At 18.3% G+C, this 25104-nt stretch overlaps 3 protein-coding genes across 3 annotated transcripts; 1 reads left to right on the top strand and 2 right to left on the bottom strand.

Annotated features, from left to right (window-relative positions):
• Window positions 1-887: 887 nt before the first annotated feature.
• PGO_001080 (variable surface protein) lies at window positions 888-2153 on the bottom strand (the record flags this gene model as incomplete). The annotated part of the gene is made up of 3 exons (XM_028690887.1): window positions 888-1052; window positions 1179-1994; window positions 2121-2153. The coding sequence occupies 3 exons, from the start codon at window positions 2151-2153 to the stop codon at window positions 888-890; spliced, it is 1014 nt and encodes a 337-aa protein (XP_028546688.1).
• A 3585-nt stretch (window positions 2154-5738) lies between these two features.
• Window positions 5739-6874, bottom strand: PGO_001075 (variable surface protein; the record flags this gene model as incomplete). Its single annotated transcript, XM_028690886.1, has 3 exons — window positions 5739-5900; window positions 6030-6719; window positions 6851-6874. 3 exons carry the CDS (start codon window positions 6872-6874, stop codon window positions 5739-5741), a joined length of 876 nt encoding a protein of 291 aa, XP_028546687.1.
• Window positions 6875-21571: 14697 nt separating this feature from the next.
• Window positions 21572-22768, top strand: PGO_001070 (variable surface protein; the record flags this gene model as incomplete). Its single annotated transcript, XM_028690885.1, has 3 exons — window positions 21572-21601; window positions 21738-22505; window positions 22601-22768. 3 exons carry the CDS (start codon window positions 21572-21574, stop codon window positions 22766-22768), a joined length of 966 nt encoding a protein of 321 aa, XP_028546686.1.
• Between the last annotated feature and the right edge of the window lie 2336 nt (window positions 22769-25104).

The raw sequence follows: 25104 nt of genomic DNA, 5'->3' as shown, positions 1-25104 counted from the left end.
AAAATATATAATTTACTATAAATAATACAATATAAAATATATTAATGAATATATATTAATTTTAAATAAATATATTTGTTAATATTTATTAATATTGAATATAATAATATAATTTTACTATATCTATAGATTACAGTATTAAATGCTTTTATTTAAATTAAATACTATATATATTTATTCGGATGTTTATAATTATTTTTTTTATTATACTCCATTACACTATCTTATTCATATAACTCAAATGATATCTGCTATTATATTAATATATAACTTTTAGGTGAGCTTATATTATGTAAATAATTATATTTATAATACAACGAAGTTTAAATAAAAGTATATATTATTTATTAATTTTTAACTTATAGCATTAAATATACTTTTTATTACATTATTATAAAGCTCTATATATATATTTGACTGCGTATTCCTCTTTATTAACTGTATTATTCTTCATCAATGCTTATGTTACAATGTATATATTCTATTATATATTTATATAGTTTTCATAATTTTGATTAGATATAAATTTATTTTACATTTCCCTAAAATTGGTTTTGTTATGTATAAATATACTACTTCTGGTTATATTTTTTATCAAGTATTTTATTATCTTATATTATAATTTACAATTAAAGTTTTTACAACAACCATTTCGTTATATTTTCATAATATCATTATATGCAGTACATTACACAGTAATATTTTCTAGTAGATATTTTATTGATTTCATTAAATTATTATATACTGTTATTTTCATTCATTCATTACTTGATTAGTATATATGTACTTATATAATTATCACTTTCCCTATTTATATATAGCAGACTCTTATTTTTTAACTATTTATTAAACTACATTGTATCATTAATTACTCTGAATATTTGTTACTAATAATACTGAGAGGCATAAGCTACTTTATATTTCTTATCTACTGAATTTTTGTATGTCTTTTCAAATGAGTCTATTAAGTCACTATGGTTTTTATTTTTTTTTTTTAACGCACTTCTTAAATTCTTCACACCTAGTTGTATATATGAACCATAGGAAGTGTACTGAAAATAAAAAAATATTATTGTTTTACTATATATAAAATATTTGAATTAAATATTTTTATTTTACATATATGTATTTTTAAAATTGAATCAACAAGTATTTAAAAAATTTAATTTATATATAACTTTAAAAAGCACGAATACAATTATAAATATTATAAATGGCAAAACAACCATTCCTGTCCCTGTGTCTGTGAATGTACCGATCATTGCACTTGTATATTTATCTTTGATTGCTTGGGTTCTTGCATTTTCACTTGCTTCTGAATTTTTTTCTATTATTGATATTTCCTGAGGCGTACGTTTTTCCTTTACAGATTTATGTTCTGGCTCAGAACATAATGAATTATATTGATTTTCAAATTTTGTAATTAATTCATTAAAACTTCTATTATTTTTAAATTCACATGTTTTTAAATTTTCAATAGCATTTTTGCATGTTTTACCGTCCCATTTACATAAACGGGGATTTTTATTACATCTATGAATAGCAGTATATAATCCATCCAAATGATAAAATACATTATATAAATTTTCTTCAATAATACTAATATCCTCAACAACTTTCATACATATGTCCGGAACATTTATTAGAGTTGCATTTTTCCTCGGTAGTCTCAAAATAACGTAACAATTTCCCCTTTCATCACATGTCCCCCTATATTTTTTCACTAGATCTTTTAGCTTGTAATAGAAATATTTACAGCTTGCATCGACATTAAAGTCCGATTTTGAATTACTTTCTTTTATATAATTTAAATAATAACAAAGTGGTAAACAAAAATTTTCTTGAAATACCTGTCCATATCCATGAACACCTATATTCAAACGAAAATTATTGCATACCGCCGAATAGCCACTATATAAAGATGCATGCAAAGAACTCCTATTATAATTATTAAAATCATTTCTACAATCCGGGTATATACTAGTAAAATCGAACTAAGAATGAATTTATAAATATATAAATTAAATTCTTAAATATAATTCATTCTTCGTTTACAATGATATATATATTTTTTTTAAATTTTATAAAATATAATGTGATTATAGTAGTATTAAACATACATTATTTATTTTCTCAGTTTTTTCATCACTCATGTTGATTTATATACGTAAATAAAAAAAAAATAACTATTATTTGTTTTTTTTTTTTATATTAAATTTATTCGTGTAAAAATTATAATAATAAATAACCTTGAAACTATATATATTAAAAGTTATAATTTATATGAATTAATAAAATTTCTTCAAATATATATTTTTAAATTACTAAACGTAGGTTTAATTGGGGTATTACCGTATGTTCTAACTAACAGGAATACATTTTAACATATACATAAAATAATACACACATTATAATGTTGAAATAATATAGAAAACTTAAACGATTATTTTCATTTTTATAATATAGATATAAATATATAATATTATAAAAAAAAGTCTTATCCTCAACAATAAATCAAAAAATATAAATTAAATTAATCAATAATTATATTATAAAATTTTTATTCATATACATTTATTTTATTAGGTAATATATATATAAATAGTATTAATTATAAGAATGGAGCATATATCATTTAGTTTTGAATAATTTTTGCTTAGGCAGTAAAAAACAAAAAACTCAGTGCTTATTTTTTAGTAACATTATAATCATTTCCTAAAAAATAATTAATGTGCATTATATTTCCTTATAGTAACTAGTCTAAATTTTACATTTGCATATACATGATTCAATATATTATGTGGGAATGATATAACATTATACTGCATATTATGTGAATATATGATATATAAAAATTTTAATATGATAAACTTATTTATCCATATTAATCATAGTATATTTACTACATATGCGTATTATATATATACAGAATGAATATTACTAACACAAATACGTATAATTTTAAGCTCAACAATTATATATATTACATGTATATAAAATTTAAATTTAATATATTTTAATATTAATCCGTTCATAGAATACGCCTAATAAAATGGTTTTTATATGTTATAAACACTAATCATAGTATATAGTTAATTTAATTATTTCGTTTACATGTGCTTACTGAAAGTAAAATATTGCTATATTATAAATCATCCATTATTTCTTTTATTCTAAATATTTTCAATTAATATAACCCTTATAAAATATGGAATAATATGTTATACTAAGAAGAAAAATATATTATTTTTTAGAACTTACATTTTATATTATTATTAGTCAGTAATAATGTTATCAAATTTTTTTTTGGTATACCGCTTACAACATAACGAACAAATTTTTTATTTTTTCTCAAATATAATTTTACATAAATAGATTATTAATTAGAATTGTCATTATGTGTGAATATACTAAAAAATAGATAATATGAGAAATAAATTTAAATAGCTTATGATTTTCTTAATATTTATCAAAATATGCTTATTTTGGAACTGTAATTTATTTAGCACAAAAAATAAAAAAAATGTTAAAGTCTTACTAAGTTAAAAATATAATGACTCTGATTTGTAATGAATTAACAAATACATTGGTTAAGATTAACAATGTTTTCTTATCTTTTTTTTATTTAAAGTACGATACATATACAATTTATTGGAGCAAGGAATAAATAATATATGCACATTTCCATTGGTACTACATCAATACTAGGGTTTTTATAATTGTAATATATAAAGCGTTTATATTTTTCTTATTTAGTAACAATAATTAATTTTGTCAACATATCATAATCACAAACTTCACAAGGATACAATTAAATTTATTATCATACCAACTGTTTAAGGTATAAAGGCTACGATAGTTTATGTAAGAGGTTTTTTCTGATTCATAAAAAATAACTAAAACAGAAAATATTGTACTTATGCAAATAAAATTATATAAAAAAATAACATATTATTTTGATAATGTAAAATCAATAAAAGTGTATAAAAGATGAATATATATAGCGTGATAATATTGTGTATGAAATAAGTAAATACATTTTTATTTTTTATATAGTATAAATAAATTCCTATATTATATTACATTTTTCCAGTTATAATTATTTATTTTTTTTATTTAAAACTATAATTTATGTATGGATAATACATTTTTTATAAAATCAAATTTAATGTCGATTTTTCTATTATACATTTTCTGAATTACGTGAGCATTATCAGGAAATATATATTATAGTCCTTATGGAAACTATAATTTTTTTCTTTTTTGATACATTATTATATTAAGTAGCATCGCTTTAGAACAAAAAAATATATATATATATTTAACATATATGTCTTATTAAGTTAATTAAATGTAAGTAAATTTTACATATTTCTCAATCGAGAAATAAAATATAAATTGTATTTATACTTTATATGCTGAAAAAACATGCAAATATAAAATATATTCAAAGAAACCATTGATCACTGATTAATAAATAATAAAATATATATACAATTAATGGACGCTCTCTAAAATTTTAAACATATCGTCATATAATTATACATCAACATCCATCCTCTAATTATGAGGGTGATGTTTTTTAATAAATATGATTTCAAAATTTATGGTTTAGTGTTCCGAGTTTCTATTTCACTATTAATTATTATTTACGTAATTACATATTATTAATTTATCTTCGAACATGGAATATCCTATATATTTCTTTTCAGATATATTTAATTATTAGGATTTAGAATGATTTCAAATGTATGTATAAATGAATTAAATATATATATATTTGTACTTTTTTATATGTGATTTACAATAATTCACTTTACAATATATATATATGATGTCAAATTATATATTTATAATATATCAATTTTTGTAAATAATTTATTCAGATTCAAATATTAGACACATGTAAAATATTAATTTTATAAGTTATCATGATTTATATATTCATATATTAAGCTTTTTATTTCTATTAATTCCGCATGGAAAAAATAAATATTTTCCAAATTATTATATATTTATATAAAATATGTTCATTAACAAAAGCACAAAAAAAAAAAAAAGAACTAAAAAGAAACACATAAAACAAAACAAAATATCATGAACAAGTAAACTACATATCATATATTAAGAACTTGGATATTCTATCAAAACATTTGGGTCAATGAATTGAATATATTTGTAGAAGATTTATGATATTTTTTAATTATAAGAATTATAATAAAATATATATTTTTTTAAAAAAATGTTTAATACTTATACTAAAAAGCATAATTATTCTTATAATTAATATTATATAAATAAGAATATTATTATTTATATGTATATAATTCATATTAATTGTATTTAAGCATTATAGAAGTTTGTATTTTTAGCATGTATTACAGATTTAGTGTATGCAGAGCATTTATACTAGGATTAAAAATATAATATATTATAGATTAAAATATTTTTGTTCGTTTAGCATATAATACGAAAAAACAACACATGTATAATAATTATTGATGGCAGTTATATTCATTATTTGCATCTATAGTAAATGCTATTTATATCATTACTGAATTATTTATTTTAAATTTGAACTTATTTAGTGCACAAATTAATTCTTTCCTGTATATTTTTATATTATAAAGTTTATTTCATGTCTATGTAATATTATATAGATATTCATTCTGCATATAAATGAATTTCAATTTTTCTATTTATTTAATATATTTATTTTTAAAATTATATATTTAGTGTTAATAATATTCAGAATTATACAAAATAATATACTCCTTATTTGCTGATATAGTGTCAGTTACTTTTGAACACTGAAATATATTATTTTCTTCCCTTACACTATCGTAGGTATTTTTTTTCCTTATTCTTCTATAAGGAAAATATGAGGCACATGAGGTGAACTGATAATAAATTAATGGAAATATTTGCATTAATAATACAATATTTTATATTAGAAGATCTGTAAATTTTAAATGATTTAATGTAATTATATTATCGTATAAATACAAATAAATGATATTCAAGTTAACCTTATACAAAATAGTTAAAAAAATCGATATTATTAATATCATAACAAATGGCATTAAAATAAAAACCTTTATATTATATGTTTGAAAAGAAGGTAATATTTGGTATTCAAAATTAGGGCAACTTAATGTTTCCATTTTTTCATTATATCGATTTCTTAATTCTTCTAATTCTTTACAAAAATCGGTATGATTATTTAATTCACATTCTTCTTCGTATTTCATATATATGCTTGAGCATTCTTTAGCGGACTCACACCTGTCAGCATTAAAACATTCATTATTTCGATTATTAAGTTTACAATTCATTTCATATAAATCATGCAGCTTCCCCAATATATCATCAGTAATTATTTCCTTATAATCATTACAAATTTTCGTATCCAAATTTTCATATGCCTTCAGGAATTCATCATAAATCGTTTTAATATAATTATTATATGATTTTTTAAAACCTTCCACATATATCCAGTAATACAAGTATATACAATATGTGTCTAAACCTGTTATTGGGATATCTGTTTCCCAATTATCTAAATAAGAAACAGCTTTAGGACAATTATTTTTATAATAATTTTCTTCAATGCTATCATGTTTAATATTTTTAGATACACAATATTTACTTTCTGTGTTATCATGTGTGAACTGCTCAATTCTTGTTTTTTCTTGGTCAAATAAATGTACTTTTTTATACTAACAAGAAAAAAGAAAAATAAAACATAGGAACACATGGATTAATGTATGAATATGTAACACATTTAATTAGGTAAAAAAAAAAAATTATAATTATAAAGAAGTAAGAATTATAAAAAAGTAAAATATACAATGTTATATTTTCTAAGAGGCATAATTTATATTTTTTAAACATTAAATAAAACAAATAACTTATATACAATTAAATATGTAAGACACTATCAATAAAGAAATATATAGGACACAACAAATGAATATTTGTTTTCATGAATATGTATTTCATTATAATTGTATTGTAGTTCTCATATATATATAATGCATAGTTATTGTTATAATAAATAGAGAAAAATATAAATAATTGTTTAAACTTAATTTAACTTAACAAGAATATAGAAACATATTTAAATATTATATTTTAATTGAATAACACAAATATATGTTATTATATGATTAAATATAACGTGATCTTATAGTATGATATTACAAAAGGTTATTATCATATAGAATAATCTAATTATGGTGTTTTCAAGGCACAAAATACTATAAATTTATCTAAATAATGTTTAGCTTTTTGTAATATATGAGATGTGTTTAAGCATTATTCTTCTAAAAAATATGAAATTAAATATGTATTCTTTTATATTGTTGCAGAATAAATCATAGATATTATATTTATTTACAATAACTCTATTGTATATATTAATATATGTTCATATTATACACAAATTATCTGTATGAATATCATGTAATTTAAATGAATACATAAATGAAATAGCATGTATAAAATCTTGATAAATACAATTTTTAATTGTTAACAGTATGACATATAAACAGTATTTTTTAATAATGTTTTAATATTATACAATTATAATCGTAATAAATTTTTAATTTTGTACAAGCTTTTATGAATATGTGTTAATTTGTTTTTGTAAAAACCATTATATATTAATAGAGAGATAAAATGAAAAATATAAAAAATGATTCATTAAATATGTTTCATTATTCAAATATATAGGTTATTGTGTCATATATATAAGTTTAAACATACAAATTATATGTAATATGTGTTATAATTAAAAGATTAATGTATGATGTTATTTGTCTTTTATCAATATTAAGTCAAAACACAACATTATAATATATTAGAGTTATACATCTTCACATTTATTTCATTAATTATAGAATTATTAAGTATTCATATATTTATTTTTCTTTAATTAAAACAGTCAAATAACAGATATAAATATTTTTCTTAATTAACTATTTGAGAAGTATATGTAATCATGAACCGTTATACATAAAATATAAATACCACACGAATATAATTATATTATTGTAGTTTTTTTGCTTTTCTGTAAAAGAAATTCATAATACATAAAACATATAATATGATAGTATATGTATTAGCAACAATAACGCACATATATGCTACATTTTACGTTTTTATTCATATAAAGTAGATGAAGAAGAACATAAATTAGAAAAAAAATTATTTATGTTCTACTTATTCTTTAGTTAACATATTATTTATTATATAATTATCTCAGTGAATCATTGCACAGGTATAATATTTAAATTTAATAATTTTTCTAATTATTTTAATATCATTAATTTTCTATTATTTTTTATGTTATAATAATTTTTATTTAATATATACCATTTAAATTACAAGAAAGTAATTCGTCTTTATAATATTTATTGTATTATTCTAATAATTTATATTATTGTGATTATAATATAATTTAGGCCATTTTTTTGTTAATATGAACACTAAATCTTGATAAAACTATATAAAGTTATCAATTTTAAAATTGTACACAGTTATATTTTTTTCTAATATTGTGTTTAGTATAAATGAATATATATTTTTTATTTTGTATAACATTTTTCATTCGTACATATAAAAAACGGCATCAATTAATTTATTAATGATGTTAACACTAACATATAATCTAGAAAATAACATAGATAAATATAAAATATATAAATATGCTGAACATTAGTAAAAAAAATACATATAGTGCCATATGAAGAGACACGTTATTTTTTTTCAAAAAGAAATATATCAAATTTATATGAAGAAAACCTTTTATAGCTATGAATTAATATAAAGAAAATGATATAACAAAATATGGAAATAAATAATTCATATAGTATGAAGAAATAATAATTTTCAGTAGTTATATATTTATGTAATTCTTTTAACATTCAAATTTATAAGTACGTAGTATTTTACAATAGTTTTATATTTTAATTTTTGATATAAATATATTTTTATTTTATATAGAAAGTTATAACTCCTATAAATATGTGAACAAAGAAATAAAAATATACTAGTTATATATAATATTTAGTAATAAAATATTTTTTCATTTTTGAAAGTGTTATTACAATTTATTATACAAAAAAATACTTTAATTCATTATAAAATGTGCCTAAAGAATTGATATAAATTATAAGATCTCATATAATCATATGGTCTATGTGAGTATGACTTATAATAACAAATATATTATGAATATATACATATATGAATGTTGTGAAATTCCATTCTTTAGTTTTTTAATAGAAATTATAATAATAATGTAACCTAGTAAATAAGGAACATCGTTACAAAAAAATTCATACTGAATTTGTTATATAATAATTGTAATATTAATATAAATAATATTTTCGTATTACATTATTTATTATTCAATCATGTGTGCTATGAACAAATATTTATATGATACAACAATTATATATATGAGCATAAAATTAATTCTTTTAGCATTGAGAAGTTTAAAATAAAATATAGTTTAAAACTCATAGGCAAATATTATGGTGAAAAAAATAAAACTAACATAATGAATCAATATAATTCATTGTACCATAAAAATATTATATTTTTTTTTTTGGAAATTTATATATACACAGAAATAGTATAAAAATAAATACATTTTTGTAACAAAAACATAATTTCATTACATTCATTATTTTCATTTTTTAATAATCATTAAAATGAATATAAATATAATTATTAATTTAGAGATTTTGTCATTTGTTTCTTTAAATTCATACTTATCCTATTACATTATTGTCTAATATAAGTATCTACTAACTTAATCAATGAAAACAATTCATTATATTAAAAAAATTACGCATTCATTCTATTTATAAAATAACGTACGTATGATCCATTAAAATTATATAATGTCTTTTGAAATTTTGACGTTATTCTTTTAACATTTATGTTTTTTTATATATTCCTTTTTAAAATTATATGGTATTTAGCTATATTAATTAATTATGTAGAAGCTCTAAATTTAAGAGTACACTCTTTTAATTGAAGTAAATATATATATTTTTATCTTGATATATACCCATAATTTTTTAGACATATAACCAACATTATACACTTCATACATGATTTTTATATATGCATACGATATAAATATTTATAATCATTTTTCTTAATATTATATAATTTATATACAAATTGTATGAACACATGTTAATTGAAAGATATAATTATATGGATTTTTCATATATTCTCTTATAAGTTATATATGCTTTAGAATAATATTATGGATTTTAATACATTTCTCATAATATACACATTAATAAGTAAAATTTGATCAAATATACAAAGAGATTATGAATAAAATATTATATATTTAATTATGCTTATTATAGAAAACCTTGTTTATAATGATAATATATCAGGAATTGATAATATGAGTATGCGAATAATTTTATTGTGATAAAAAGAATGATGATCATCAAGGAAATACTTAAAAAAAGCATTCTAATAACATTTATCTCTGTCATAATAATACTATAAGAAATTAATTACCTATTATAATATTATATAAATGGTTCTTATTATCACTTTCTTTCTAACAGAATATATTAATCTCATTTTACAAAAAGGGATATTTCTATTTAAATATATTTATGCATAAACATATATTAACAGAAAATAAAAAAATAAGACAAAAATTATTATTAACACAAAAAACAAATATCATAATGAAAAGAAACAAGTAAATTTATAATTACGATTTAAATTCCTACATGGAGAAAAATAGACATATGTATTTAAAGTGTATGAATATGATATAAAAAAAAATTGTTGGGAATAAAATATGTTACACCATAAAATTAATATGTATAAGCAGGAATATGCATAAAAATAAAAATTATATATAAGTATATTTTTGTTGAGAAAAAAAGATAAATCTTGTTATATAATAAAATTTTGAATATATTCGTAATTAGCATAAGGAAATTATGTTTATATTTATCAATTATATTAATATTAATTATATTTTTTCTCCTATGTACTAATATGCAATTCTATGGATCATGAATAAATCACTTCAACAATATCTCTCGTTTTAATATAAGGAATCATTATATAACTGTATAAAAATGATTCCTACATTTATGTATATAATAGTTAATTAATAATTTGAAAATCTATTTTTTGAATATTACCAATTTTTCGTATTATTATTAATTTGTTTGAAAATTGAACATAATAGCTATATTGTTGTACGTTTTATGTGTAATATTAAGGTTTATAATTATTTTCTTTGATTCCTTTATGTGTTATAGCTGTGTGATATTCATATAAAATAAATAAATAAAAATTATAATAAAATATTATATATGTCAATAAAAATATTTTTTAAAATTGGTTATAATTCTATAAATGCAATAAATATATTTTTTTTTGCCATAAATTCACTAATTATAAAAAACATATTTTAATATCGTAATGATGCTATAATATAAATAAAAAAATGTTTTATAGTTTTTTTTCTACTATCACATGATAGTATAATTTTATAGATATAACTGCTGAATGTATTTAATATTTTCATTATGTGAAGAATTTCAACCATGTCGATTTTATTTTATGTTATTAATATATTATATTCATATTCGTAAAATTAATACATTTAATATGGACGTATATATTTCTGAGTTTGTTAATAAGAGATTAATAGTCCTATTTTATATTTATTACCTTTAAAATAAAAGTATACATGGTCAATAATTTTATGTTATTATAATATTAAGTATTACTTTATATTTTATAAATTGAATTTAAAATTATTTTTTTTTAATAATAAATTCATTATATTGTATTGATTATTTTATCATCCTATATGAATACTTTATTAAATATAATTTTTCATTTCACTTAGATATAATGAGGAATTATAACATTTTAGGTATAATGTTTTTTAAAAAATATCAGTGTATTTTGGCAGCATAAGTAAGAGGATATTAATATTATTTAATAATTTTCATGGTTTTTTATATTATAATAACTTTATTTTGATAATGTGTAAAATTCAGATCATTTATTTGTACATTTTATAATATTATTTATTTTTTTATTTTTTTATTACTTCCATTATAGATATCAATTTATTATTTTGTCTTATATATTTTTCTATAACAAATTATTTCTATTTTATTACAAATTCATCATTTTTTAATACGTTGTATTCAAAAATATAAACTGTATTCTATAAGAGTAATTAAAATATATTATTTTGTAACATTATCTAATATATTATGATAGTTATCAGTTAAATTTAAGTGTTCTGTTTCATGCAAATTACTTAATTTTTTTACATTATTTTTTTTATTGCACATTCTCTTTAACATTATTATAGTATTCTTTAGGTATGATCCATAATGGGTATACATAAAATAATGAAGAATACTTATATTTTTATAAATAGTTTATTTATTTGACATTTAAATTACCTATTAATGTATATTATATATTGCAATATGATATATGTTCCATAAAATTAATTTATTATTAACATTATATATAATAAATATAATTACTGATATAAATACACTACAACAAATGATGCTAATAAAAACCTATATGTGTTTATTCCATAAGAAGGATATAGAATTTTTGGAACGTCAGCGCACCCAGTCCATTCCTTCATTGTTGTGCTATATTTACTTATATATATTTCTAGAACATCATTAAAATTTTGTTATTAACTTTTTGAATTATTGAAAGAAGTTCCGTGTAATTTTTATAGCATTCAAAGAAATCATTACAAAAATAAAATTGTGATGTCAAATTAAAGCACCTATCATATATATACCTTAATTTTTTCATTATGTTATATGTTCTATCATTAATATCTACAACATGATCATTGCATATGTTAAAAACATTATCTGGTCCTGTTTTAATGGCTTTCATTTTGTTGTAACATACTTTTTCATCACGAGAAGTAGATATACCCATATTTTCCTAAGATTTGAGCACGTAGGAGAAATATTGATATGACGGTTCTACATGAATAGTTTTTTTTTCTTATAAATATTCTAAATAGAGACAAAGGTACTTACAAGTCATAATAAATTTATAATCTGATTTTATTATTCTTTGTATATTTCTTTGCATAATTCTGTGCATTGTCCATCTTTATTATTCATAAAAATGACTTGTGGACTCTCAAAATCATATATACATTAAGGAAACATTTCACTAAAATAAAGCTAATGGGAAAGGTTAACAAGCATGAAAAAGATTTTTTAACACAAGAGTTTATGTATAATATATATTATGCATATAAATCCTAGTATTTTAAAAATAAAAGCCGTTAATTTTAATCAAAGTAGCAAATAAAAATATACATTGCTCTTCTCCCGTATCCTATTACCCATTTCATTTAATACGTGATAATGAATACAAAGAAAAATTATATTTTATTTTTAATTATAAGCAATTATATGCCAAATTTGTCCAAATAAATGTTACATTCACATTTTGTGCATTATATATTGTAACAGTTATACTTTCACAATTCTTAGTAATCAATGATTATATTATTAATATATATGCATTAAACAATGGTACTATCAAATACACGTGCTATAGAAGTCATTAAATATAAATAACATGAAAAATATAATTAGACATTTTATATAACAACATTAATATATAATGATTTCTTATGAGTTAATGTTATAAATATAAAAAATATAAACAATGCGTCCGTTATTCCTTATAAATATTTAAATAGGTTGTACACACATATTATGAAAAATATCTCCTAATTTAACTTGTATATATTTATTATTTATACTTAAAAATGGTAATATATATATATTTATAAAATATATAACATTATTATTTACAAGCATTTTAAGTTTTTGTGTTTTAGTGTTTATGTTTAAGGATTTACTGTTTAGTATTTATAATTAAGTATTTTTAATAATGATTTAGTATAAATTAATAGGGGTTCTTGTAGAAAAACACAATGAGAGTATTATTTATATATATTAATTGGAATGTTATGAATTAAAATATAATTTGTATTAAGAGATGCATATATAAGTTTTAGCACAATATATATATAATTTTCTTATGTATATGAGTTAATATTAATATAAGACATTTGATAAATTAAATAAATATATATATATATGAAGGAAGGATGAATATATAGAGTTTTGTTTATTTTTTAAAACTTGTAAGAACAATAAATATTTCTACAGATTTATTCTTTATTTGTTAAAATTCTGTTAACGCGTACTATAATAACAATATAGTATTTATAAATCTTTTATATAAATATATAAAATTATTTGTTTTATTATTATATTATTATTAATAAAATTTTATTTTTTTCAGATTTTTTTTTTAATCTATTTTTATTAATACCTAGTTATTATGTGGAAAAATTATTTCTTTACATATCCTATATATATGTATTTTTTAATTTTACTTAGTATATATATGCTAAAATTTTTAGTATTTTTAGTAACTTTAATTTTTAGTATTTTACGTATTATATGAAATATAAAATATTAACTTTTAATAATATAAATAGTATAAAATAATTATTTTATTAAGATTTATGTTTCTGAATTATTCATGAATATTCTTCCTATTTATATTTCATTATTATATCAATCTATCCTTTTTTATTTCCAATATAGAAACTGTAATATTTCGAGTAGGAAAAAACATAAAATATGTAATATATAACCCTTTATAAAAAAGAAATTGGTAATTAATATATATATTTATATGAATATTATATTTACCCACTTTAGATTACCCATACTATGATTTGTTCATTAAAATTTAAAATTCTTTATATATGTTATATATGTGATTCTCAGAATAATACATTATCATAAATATTATATATATATATATATTATTTTTTTTAATACTTGTTTTTGTGAATAATTTTATTATAAGTAAAATATAAAACAAGAAAACTATTTTTCTCACAAGGCAATTAAGATATTATGTAAATGACATAAAAAATATAATTTTTTACAAAGATTTTTAGAAAAACCTTTTTATTGTATCATATTAGTTAAGAAAGGTGTATGCTTTTCATTGCCATGATTTATAAAAAAACTACCAATTTACTCAATATAAATAAAAATAATGCGTTTTATATCGAATTTATGTAATAATTAATACTATTGTTATTATGCATAAATTGAGTATATAAAGATGTATTACATATTTTAATTATAAAAGAATATGTTTATATTATATAAGTAAATAAAAATTAATACTTATTATCCTTAATAATTAAATTATAGTAATAATCTCACGAAATATAATTTTGTGGGCGAAATGATACATAAAATAATCGTATTTACTGAATTTATGTATTATAAATAAAAAATTAGAGTGAAATATTAAAATTTATAGTTATATAATCTATGATTACTTTGATTTATAAATTTGTGTTATATCATCTTAGATAAAATAAAAAATTAGCTATATATATAATTTTTGTATTCACGGATGTAATTTAATATGGGACATTTTATTTAACATTATAATTTAGAATGTTTTAATTATATTCAAATTTTTGTATATACATTCTTCAGTTTAATATGATATATGATAATAATCTAATATAATTTTCTTATTTTTTTGAGAAAGAATTTATGTTCTCTAAAAAATTATTTATTGAAGCATCGATAAAATGCTTCTTAAATGGCACAAAAAATATATATTTTTTTTATTTCTTACATATGAAACGTTGAACTGTGAAAAAGTATTATGGAAAACAAAAAGTTATATAATTAAGGGTGCAATTATTGGTAAGAAAATATATTATTATATGTTATATTATAATTCATTAAAATTGTTATATAATTAATTTAAAAGAAATCTTTATAACATAAAAAAAGTAGCGGGAACAAGAAGGATATGATGAATATTGTATGTATATATTTAGAATATAGTAAATATAATTACCCTTATTATATTGATATATTATATCGTGAACTATTTTTTATTGTTCAAAATTATTTATAATTTAAATAATTTTTTTTTTCCCGATATATATATCTTACCATAATTGCTTATTATGAATATATTACTAGTACATTTTTGTGCTTCTCTTAAATATAAGTATATATATAAATTACACGTACGATCAGTAAAAAATATTGATAAAGTTGTATTACCATGTACTTTTACTATTTAATATTTGTTTTTTTTATCTCTGTGTTTGGATTTTAACGTACTTGTAAATACTTACAAAAGTACAATGAAGAAAAGAAACAAATTACCGTATAATAAGACGTTAATTTTTCAATGTTTGAATTTAGTGAATTATACATAACATAAATGATAAACTTATCTAGAAACCATTTTATTTCTAAACAGTATAAAATGAATAATTTTGTTAAGTGTTTTTTTTTAATATTTACCTAATAATATGAAAGAAATATATATTAATGTCAATATGAACTGTTATAACATTACGAGAATTACATGTATTGAGAAATTAATGATTATCTTAGAAAGCGATAATGATGTATATAAGGATACACAATTTTTTTAATCTGTATATAATATATACCCTTTGTCAGAATAGAGATAAAAATATATAACCATGCTCATGTATTTTCTATGTTTAAGAACATGCATAAGTGTATTTATGAACTAATTTTAAAAGTTATTATTTATTATATATTTATGCCTTTCAAATGAGTGAATATATATTTTTACACTTTATGATGGAGAAATAGATAAATATTGAAAAATGTTGGTAGTTAGGCGTTATTATAAAATATATAAATTTAATAATTCTTCATTATAGTAAAAAAAAAGTTTTTAAATAAACCCATTAATATGATATTTGTTAATATGAAACTATATTTGGTATATGTATTCTCATTGTAAATAAGTATACTTAAAAGGAATAAATAAAAATTATTTTGCTGAAAAAGTAAATTTTATAATATGTTAGAATTTCTTATGGTATAAAAATATAAATAATGCATTTAAGCTATTATTACATTTTCATGGACAAAACATATTACATTCATTTGCATATCAATTTTTTGTTATTATATCATTATTAGAATATTCTGTATTTAATGGTTACAAAATAAATAGACTTTATGAATTAATTTATCAAATATTGTTTGTTATTTAATTCAATTACGTGCATACAATATTTAAACCACATATATTACAGCTTCTAAGAATATATTTCTCCTTGTACACAACATTATATAATTTAATTATATATATATAATTTTTAAAATAATTAAGGACAAGAAAGTATTTTCATGAATATAAAACTGGAATGTTATAATAAATTTAAACAATCTTAAGTCTAATAAAAATACAAGCAACAATGCTTAAAAAAGAACATGATACCTTTTTAGTATATTTAAAAAATATTTATAAAGAAAGCACAATTATTTTAAAGTATATTTCGTAATATTTCATAAATTGATGTAGATTAAATAAGTAAAAAATTGATACACGTAAATAATAGAACATAATATTATATATAAAAGAATTTTCAAATATACTTCTGAAATATACATTCTATATGTGAACTAATAAGAAGTGTGTTAATTTAATGTGATTAGGAATAATTATTAATATAACACAGTAATTATGTAGAAATGTATGCTGCATTAATACTTTAATAATATTCACTCAATTGAATATTATAATATTGCTAAGAAAATAATATCTTACTTATATATTAAATATTATAAAATAGGTAATATGGGAATCTATAAAATCCTGAATTAAATAGAAAACAATAAATAGGTAATAATTTAAAAAATATTATTTTTTGCAGTAAATCTTTTTTATTACCGGGTTCAGAGAATTTTAGTTATGTCATTGTAGCTGGTAAATTATATTAAATTTCAAGGAAAACATGTATTTTTTTAACTTTTTTATTATTAATAAATTGTATTTTTTGTTTTTCCTAACTAAAACTGAAAAAAAATATATACATATCGTAACAAGAATATCATTATTGTTTAACATATTATTAAATAATTTAGTATATCATACAGTATTCTTCACGGAGGGTTATACATTGAAACAATTTTTTAGAATTATTCTTATTTATATTTCCTAATTGTTATTTTTCTAACGATTGAATTTAATAATTATATCTAAGCGGAATAGCACAAATATAAGCTATTTATATAGAGTTATTAATTAATCTAATTATAAAATATATAAAACTATTCAGAAATGTACTCTAGTTTATAACAATACCATATATATTTTGAATAATACGTGTATAATTTTCAATATTAGGAATAAGCATAAAAATACATTACTAATAGTTTGTCATTTGAACCAAAATTTTTGAGATTTTTAAAAAAAATAAATTTTGTTCAAAAATATCTGATTAAAATATAAAATATTATGTAGTAGATGATGTGTCTCTACAATATACACTATACTCACTATATATTAGGCATGAGTATAATAGGAATTAAGATAATCATTGTACTATATATGATAGAATTTTTATAGTAAGCGATTATTATATATGGGTTTTAATTAATAAGATACTATCAAAAAAGCAATTGCTCATAGACTAAATAATTATTATGTCTTATATTCACCCTTTGATAATAAAATTATTATTGTATGTTTTCTGCAATAATACGGAGTAAAAAGACAAAACCCATCGTTTCGGTTATGGTTTAATTCAAGAAAAATAAAAAAATATTAATTATATATATCTTATAGATACTGAAAAATTGATGAATATTTAATAAATAATTTTTAATACATATATTTATGCATTTGGAAATATGAACATGATGCATAATACAAATATTTTGTATGGCGTTAAATTATATATGAAGATGTATTAGATATTAAATAAAAACAATGATGTAAATAGAAGAGAAGATTAATTTATTTCCATACAATTATATTGTAATAATTTCATGAAAAATTAAAATATAATCCTAAATTTAAACAAATCCTTATTTATAAAAATATTTTAATCCCAAATTATGAAAAATATAATAACATCAAATATACTTAAAGATAAATTAAATTCAAATTTGTTATTAAATGTTAATAGGGTTATATATATATAATGATTCTGACTTAATATATGTATTCTATAAATAAAACATTCATAATATAAAGACTTATATTGGTTCTTTGATTTTAATTCAAAAATAAATATTAAATAACTTCCTTAAGTATATTGAGGCTCTGTTCATGATTTTACACGTATCCTTTAGTACATAAATCATATTTATAGTATAGTAGTGCTCTATTTTCCTAGGTTTATATCAGTTTTATCAGAATATAGTTAAACAAAAATAATATATTAAACTTAATATTTCTAATTAGGTATTATCCTTAATTTTACAACACGTGCCATGAAAATAAAGGATCTTATAAAAATCAAAGGAATGACTTTATATAAAATAAAATATTTACTATTATATTAATGAAAAATGCACGTTACTTGTACGGATAAAAGTAGTATTCGCCTAGATTGTCATTCTATAGAGATGTTAAATTAAGGAACCTTTAATTTTTCGTTAAATAAATTAAATATATTCAGATGCTACAGAAATGAATAATTTTAAATAAATAAGTCAGTAAGAAAAATAACATTTTTTATTTCAATCTTTATGTACATTATCTTTTTCACATATTATTATGGTTATATATTAGTATATTATTTAACATTAGTTTAATTTAGATTATTGTGCATTGATTTATGAAATTTAATAATATTCAAAAAGACATTTCTGTAAATGTGTTATGTATTACCTTTATGTTATTATAAGAAATAATTTCATAATACATATATTAATTTTCTGTATACATGATTCATTATATACAATACTATATAAAAATAGCTTCTTCATCAATACAATTATTGTAATAAAATTGTCTATTTTATATAATATATAAAATAGTTATAATTCTCTAATACATTATTATCATGAATAAAACAATTTTTATTTAATAACTTGAATATTATAAACTAAGTTTATATAACATATATAATGAATAGTATAGCATTTGTACATTAAAATAATGAAATCTAAGAAGTGTTATATAATTCCTAACTGAAATAAAATATAAAATGTTATGATAGATATGTTTCATAGAATTAATATATCTTTTATTTTTATATTTTTTAAGTATATATAACAAATTAATAATTATGTCAAGAATATTATTTGTATAAGATATATTCATATTTAAATATAATTATTATAACATATTTTGAGAAATATTTAATAGGTACACGAATTTTATAAAATATCTTAATTTCTTAATGAATAATTAAAACAAAATAAGACATACATATTATGAAATTAATACCGTGCGGAATCCATTAATAAAATGGTAATAAAAACTTTATAATTTTTTATTTATACGTATTAATTCGTATATCATGAGTTCATTTATTTCATAATAAAATAAGTAAGATAGTTTTTATGGATAAAAATAATTTTGATATTTTGAATTAAAAAAAAAAATAAAATAAAAAAATTAATGTTACTATAAAAAATATTCTCCATTCATTGTATAATGGCATATATTATAATAAATATATATTTATGTATACACTAAAATATTGTGATCATTATCTAATTTTATTATTATATCATTATATTATATATTGCAAAAAATAATTATTCATAAATATGAAAAAACATAATTGTATATTATATATAATGTAAAATTTTTCTTTTCATTTATTTTTTGTTTATATAATAAATATTAATTTAATATAATTATAATATAAAATAATCTATATATAACGCATTTATAAGAAAATATATATCAAATTAAAATGTTTATTTAACTTTTCCATATACTCATATAAATTTATGTATAATAAAAAAAAAAGAACAAGGTATATTTACCTTAATTAATATAATTCACATAAATTAGGGTACCTTAGTTTTGTGTGTCCTTAATATTTTTTATATACAAGTAATAAATGTACTAATGACTTGAATTTAATTAATTACGCAGAAATATTTTCAAGAAAAAGCAGAGATAAAAGCAAAACATATATAATACAAAATTACGAATAATAAACCTTTGATTCCATAGTGTGATTTCTAAACTAATGAGTGTTTTATTTTGAACCATAAATATTAAATTTATATAGCAATTATAGAACTAGAAATAAATGTATTATAATAAAATTATTGATTATATTACATAATCATTTTAATTTATTAACACTTATAACAATATTATTAAAATAATTTTATAAATATAATAGTATTAAAAATATTTTTTCAATTTTATTTTATACTGTACATCCTAATATATGAATTATTTTTTAATTTTATTATATTTTTTAAAAAATCTTTGTCCAATACAATCAAATAATAATAATACAGTTTAAAATATATAAATAATTTATCGAATGTATGAATGTTATGTAAATATATTTCATGAATTAATACACATAATACGTATATTATATTTATTCTGATATTTTTAAGAAATATGGGTGCATTATATTATAAGAAAATAATTTTTTTATTATACTAATTTCAACATATATAATACAATGGGATCCTCCATAACTGTGAACCAGGATGTAAATTTTTAATTTTTTATTAAGCAAAATTATTTACTTTATTTGTAACATACGCTATTCATAAATAAAATAAAAAAAAATTTTGTTTATAGTATAATTTTAAATTTTTATGCACATAATGACTCCATATTCTTAGTTTAATTTTAAGGATATATTTCCCGGATGTAGAAATACATTTAAGAATTTTTACTGGATTAGCCAATACGTGAAACCAGAAATAAATCGTTATTCACCTGTGTGTAGAGATTTTGGACATAATGTGAATTTGAGCTACAGTCAAATTGCTTTTAATGACGGTTGCGTAATACTAGGTGCTTATTTAGAATACATAAATGGCAAAAATAGACAAGATAATACATTTAACATAACATCAAATTGTTATTATTTCTTTTACAAACTAAAGGATTTAGTGAAATTATACGAAGCTCAGTGTGATACTGCGAAAGATTGTTACGAAAAACTGAAGAAAAGACCAGAGGGCGTGAGGAGAATAACTCTGCCAAATGCGTGCGAATATAATGATGTTGAGAAATTTGATAATTCTATATATCAAGTAATGAAATATCTTGATAAACTGTACGAAAACTTTGAATCATTAAGAATATTTAATAATCAAAGAAATATTAACAAAGCCCGAACAATAGCCACAGAGTGTGAAAAAAATTATAAAAATCTTTTCGAAATATCTAAAAGGAGCAGTAATGTTAGTTTAAATAATTTATTGAAAGAATATAAAAACTCATACGATCAAATTATAAATGAAATTAAGGACCACGAAGAAAGACAAAAAATGGCACAAGTCGCATCTACTGGAAATGAGGCAGGTGTAGTTTTATTAACATTTTCAATATTAATTATAATGTTCATTCTATTCAAAGTAAAAAGGAAATTTAATTTTGTGAATGTATATATTATAATAATGTATATTATTTTTTATTAAAAAAATTTAATAATTAATAATATATTAATATGAATGCCATGTTATTTTTTTATTTCTAGTATACGCGTTATGGTATTTGTTTACAAAGAAAACCAAGAAAATTAAGAAGAATGATGAGCAAAAAATATAATGAACATCTAAATTTAATGGATTCAATTGAAAAAACAAGAAATGATAGTATATATAAAAAGTACAAAATATCATATGGCATAGATGATTACGCATAATACAAATATATAATGAACTAATTAACTAAAGATAGATTTCTATAGATTATCTAAACTATATTAAAAACTGTAATACAATAGTAATGAAATAAAAAAAATTATAATAGGGGGAAATACATTAAAATAAAGATAATATGGTTGAACGTCTTTTAGAATATTTTTTAAAATTAAAATAATGAATAGAATGTATATTTTTATATATTATTATATAATAGACAATAATAGAAGATATTTATAAAATATAGGGAAATTTAATAATTCAGAAATTTACATAAGAAACATTAAATACTAAAATTAAATAGCTAAAAAATATTTTATTTAAATTTAACAAATTATTTTAATTATGCTTTGTTTATGAAAAATGAAAACTCACTTATATATTTAATTAATATATAAGATAATTTATGTATATCATAAAAAATATAAATAAGTATATTATTTAAATAAATATTTATTATTGGAGTTTCTAACATAGAAATATCATTTATTATATATAAATCAAAATAAAGAAAACAATTAAACAATATTAATAATTCTTTGTAAAGAAAATTTTTTTTTATAATGAATGCAATGTTGGTTATTGCACAATAAATATTTCTAAATAAACTTAAAATATATTATAAATAGAGACATTTGAGAAATATAAATTAACACAAATATATTCCTATAGTACGATTTGCACACATTAATGTTTTATGTATAATGTTACAATGAAACATATTAAATAGATACTTTAGAAAATGTTCACAAAAATAAATATATTATATATTTTTATATTGTACCATAAAATACACAAAATATATGTGTAATAGAATTATATCATAATATTCATCAATTGAATATATATTATGCTACCTATTCTTTTATATATGGTAATAATTATAATACTTATGCCTATTATTTTTGAATTAATACATTTATAATACCAGGTATATATATACATATTATAGTTGTGAGTCATATTTAGAATAATAAATATTTTGATATTTTTTATTTTGTACATAGTAGAGACCACTAATATACCTTAGACCTTACTATTGTCTTAGTAAATGAATTTATATAGAATAATATATTAGATGACATGTAAAACCTTGATTCTTATTTAAGATATTCATAATATATTGAGATTTAGAAAATAAAATTTAAAAAGTGCGTTATATACAAGAAATTTCTTAGACATACTATTGTTAATATAATATTTATGTGGATTATACATTCAAGCGTTAAAATGCATAGATTTTATATGAATATATTACTAAATTTTGAAACATTTTAAAAATATAAATCTATAATATCAAGATCTTGTATGAAACAGTAAATATAAGGAGTATGTATAAATGATTTAACAGAAGTAAATATAACTGTTATAGAATATGAACAGTTAAATGAATCAAATCATGTATTCATGTTGATTACATATGAAAATACATATATTTATATATTTTAATAAAATGAATTCTATATAATTGAGAGTATAATATATAAAAATCACATAATATAAAACTATAATAAACATAAAAGAAGATATAAATATATGAATAATACCAATTATAATAATTTCATTTTATCGTGATATTTAATAATATAACTTATCTAATGCAATATATTCATACGCGATAATTCTCTATAAAACATTTTTTGTTTTTTATTATATATATACCTTTATATATCCTACAGTATAAAAGACCAATTTTATGTAATGCAAAGATTTAGGTTAATTTTTTTAAGTTTCATTATTTTAGCGCATTGTATATTTAAAAATTTATATATTATTTTTTACTAAATTAATTAAAAGATAAAAAAAAGTATAATGTACTTATATTACGTACCTAATATGTAGAATACTATGTTATTGTATTTTAAAAGTTTTTCACACTTCAGATTAAGAATGAAGAATTATAAAACTGTATTCTTATATTTTTAATTTAAATCCGATACTATGATGCAAAATATATAAAAGTAATATCTAATTCCATGGGAATTTATAGAAGTTAGTACTACATAAAAATTGGAATATGGCTTGTTTTTACATATATATTAATAACAGAATCTTATATATGATAATATATCATATATCATATTATAATATTTCATTATAAAAATTATGTGTAATTATATATAGTTTAATATGAGTTCATGAAGATTAAACCAAAAATTATAAAAATTTAAATATTATTAAAAAATATATATACTTATACTACCTCATATATAGCTTCTGTTTTTTTGTTCTGAGATAGGAAAATAAATTATAAATAATAAAAACATTCCAAAGCAATAAATATATTTATTTAATGATTTAATTATATATTATTTTGCTATACATATATTTTTATCTA

Source organism: Plasmodium gonderi (genome assembly GCF_002157705.1).
Source record: "Plasmodium gonderi DNA, contig: Pgo-contig_106, whole genome shotgun sequence".
In the NCBI taxonomy this organism is placed as follows: domain Eukaryota; phylum Apicomplexa; class Aconoidasida; order Haemosporida; family Plasmodiidae; genus Plasmodium; species Plasmodium gonderi.
Note: the sequence above shows the minus strand (reverse complement) of the source record. Positions and strands in the feature narration are given on the sequence as shown.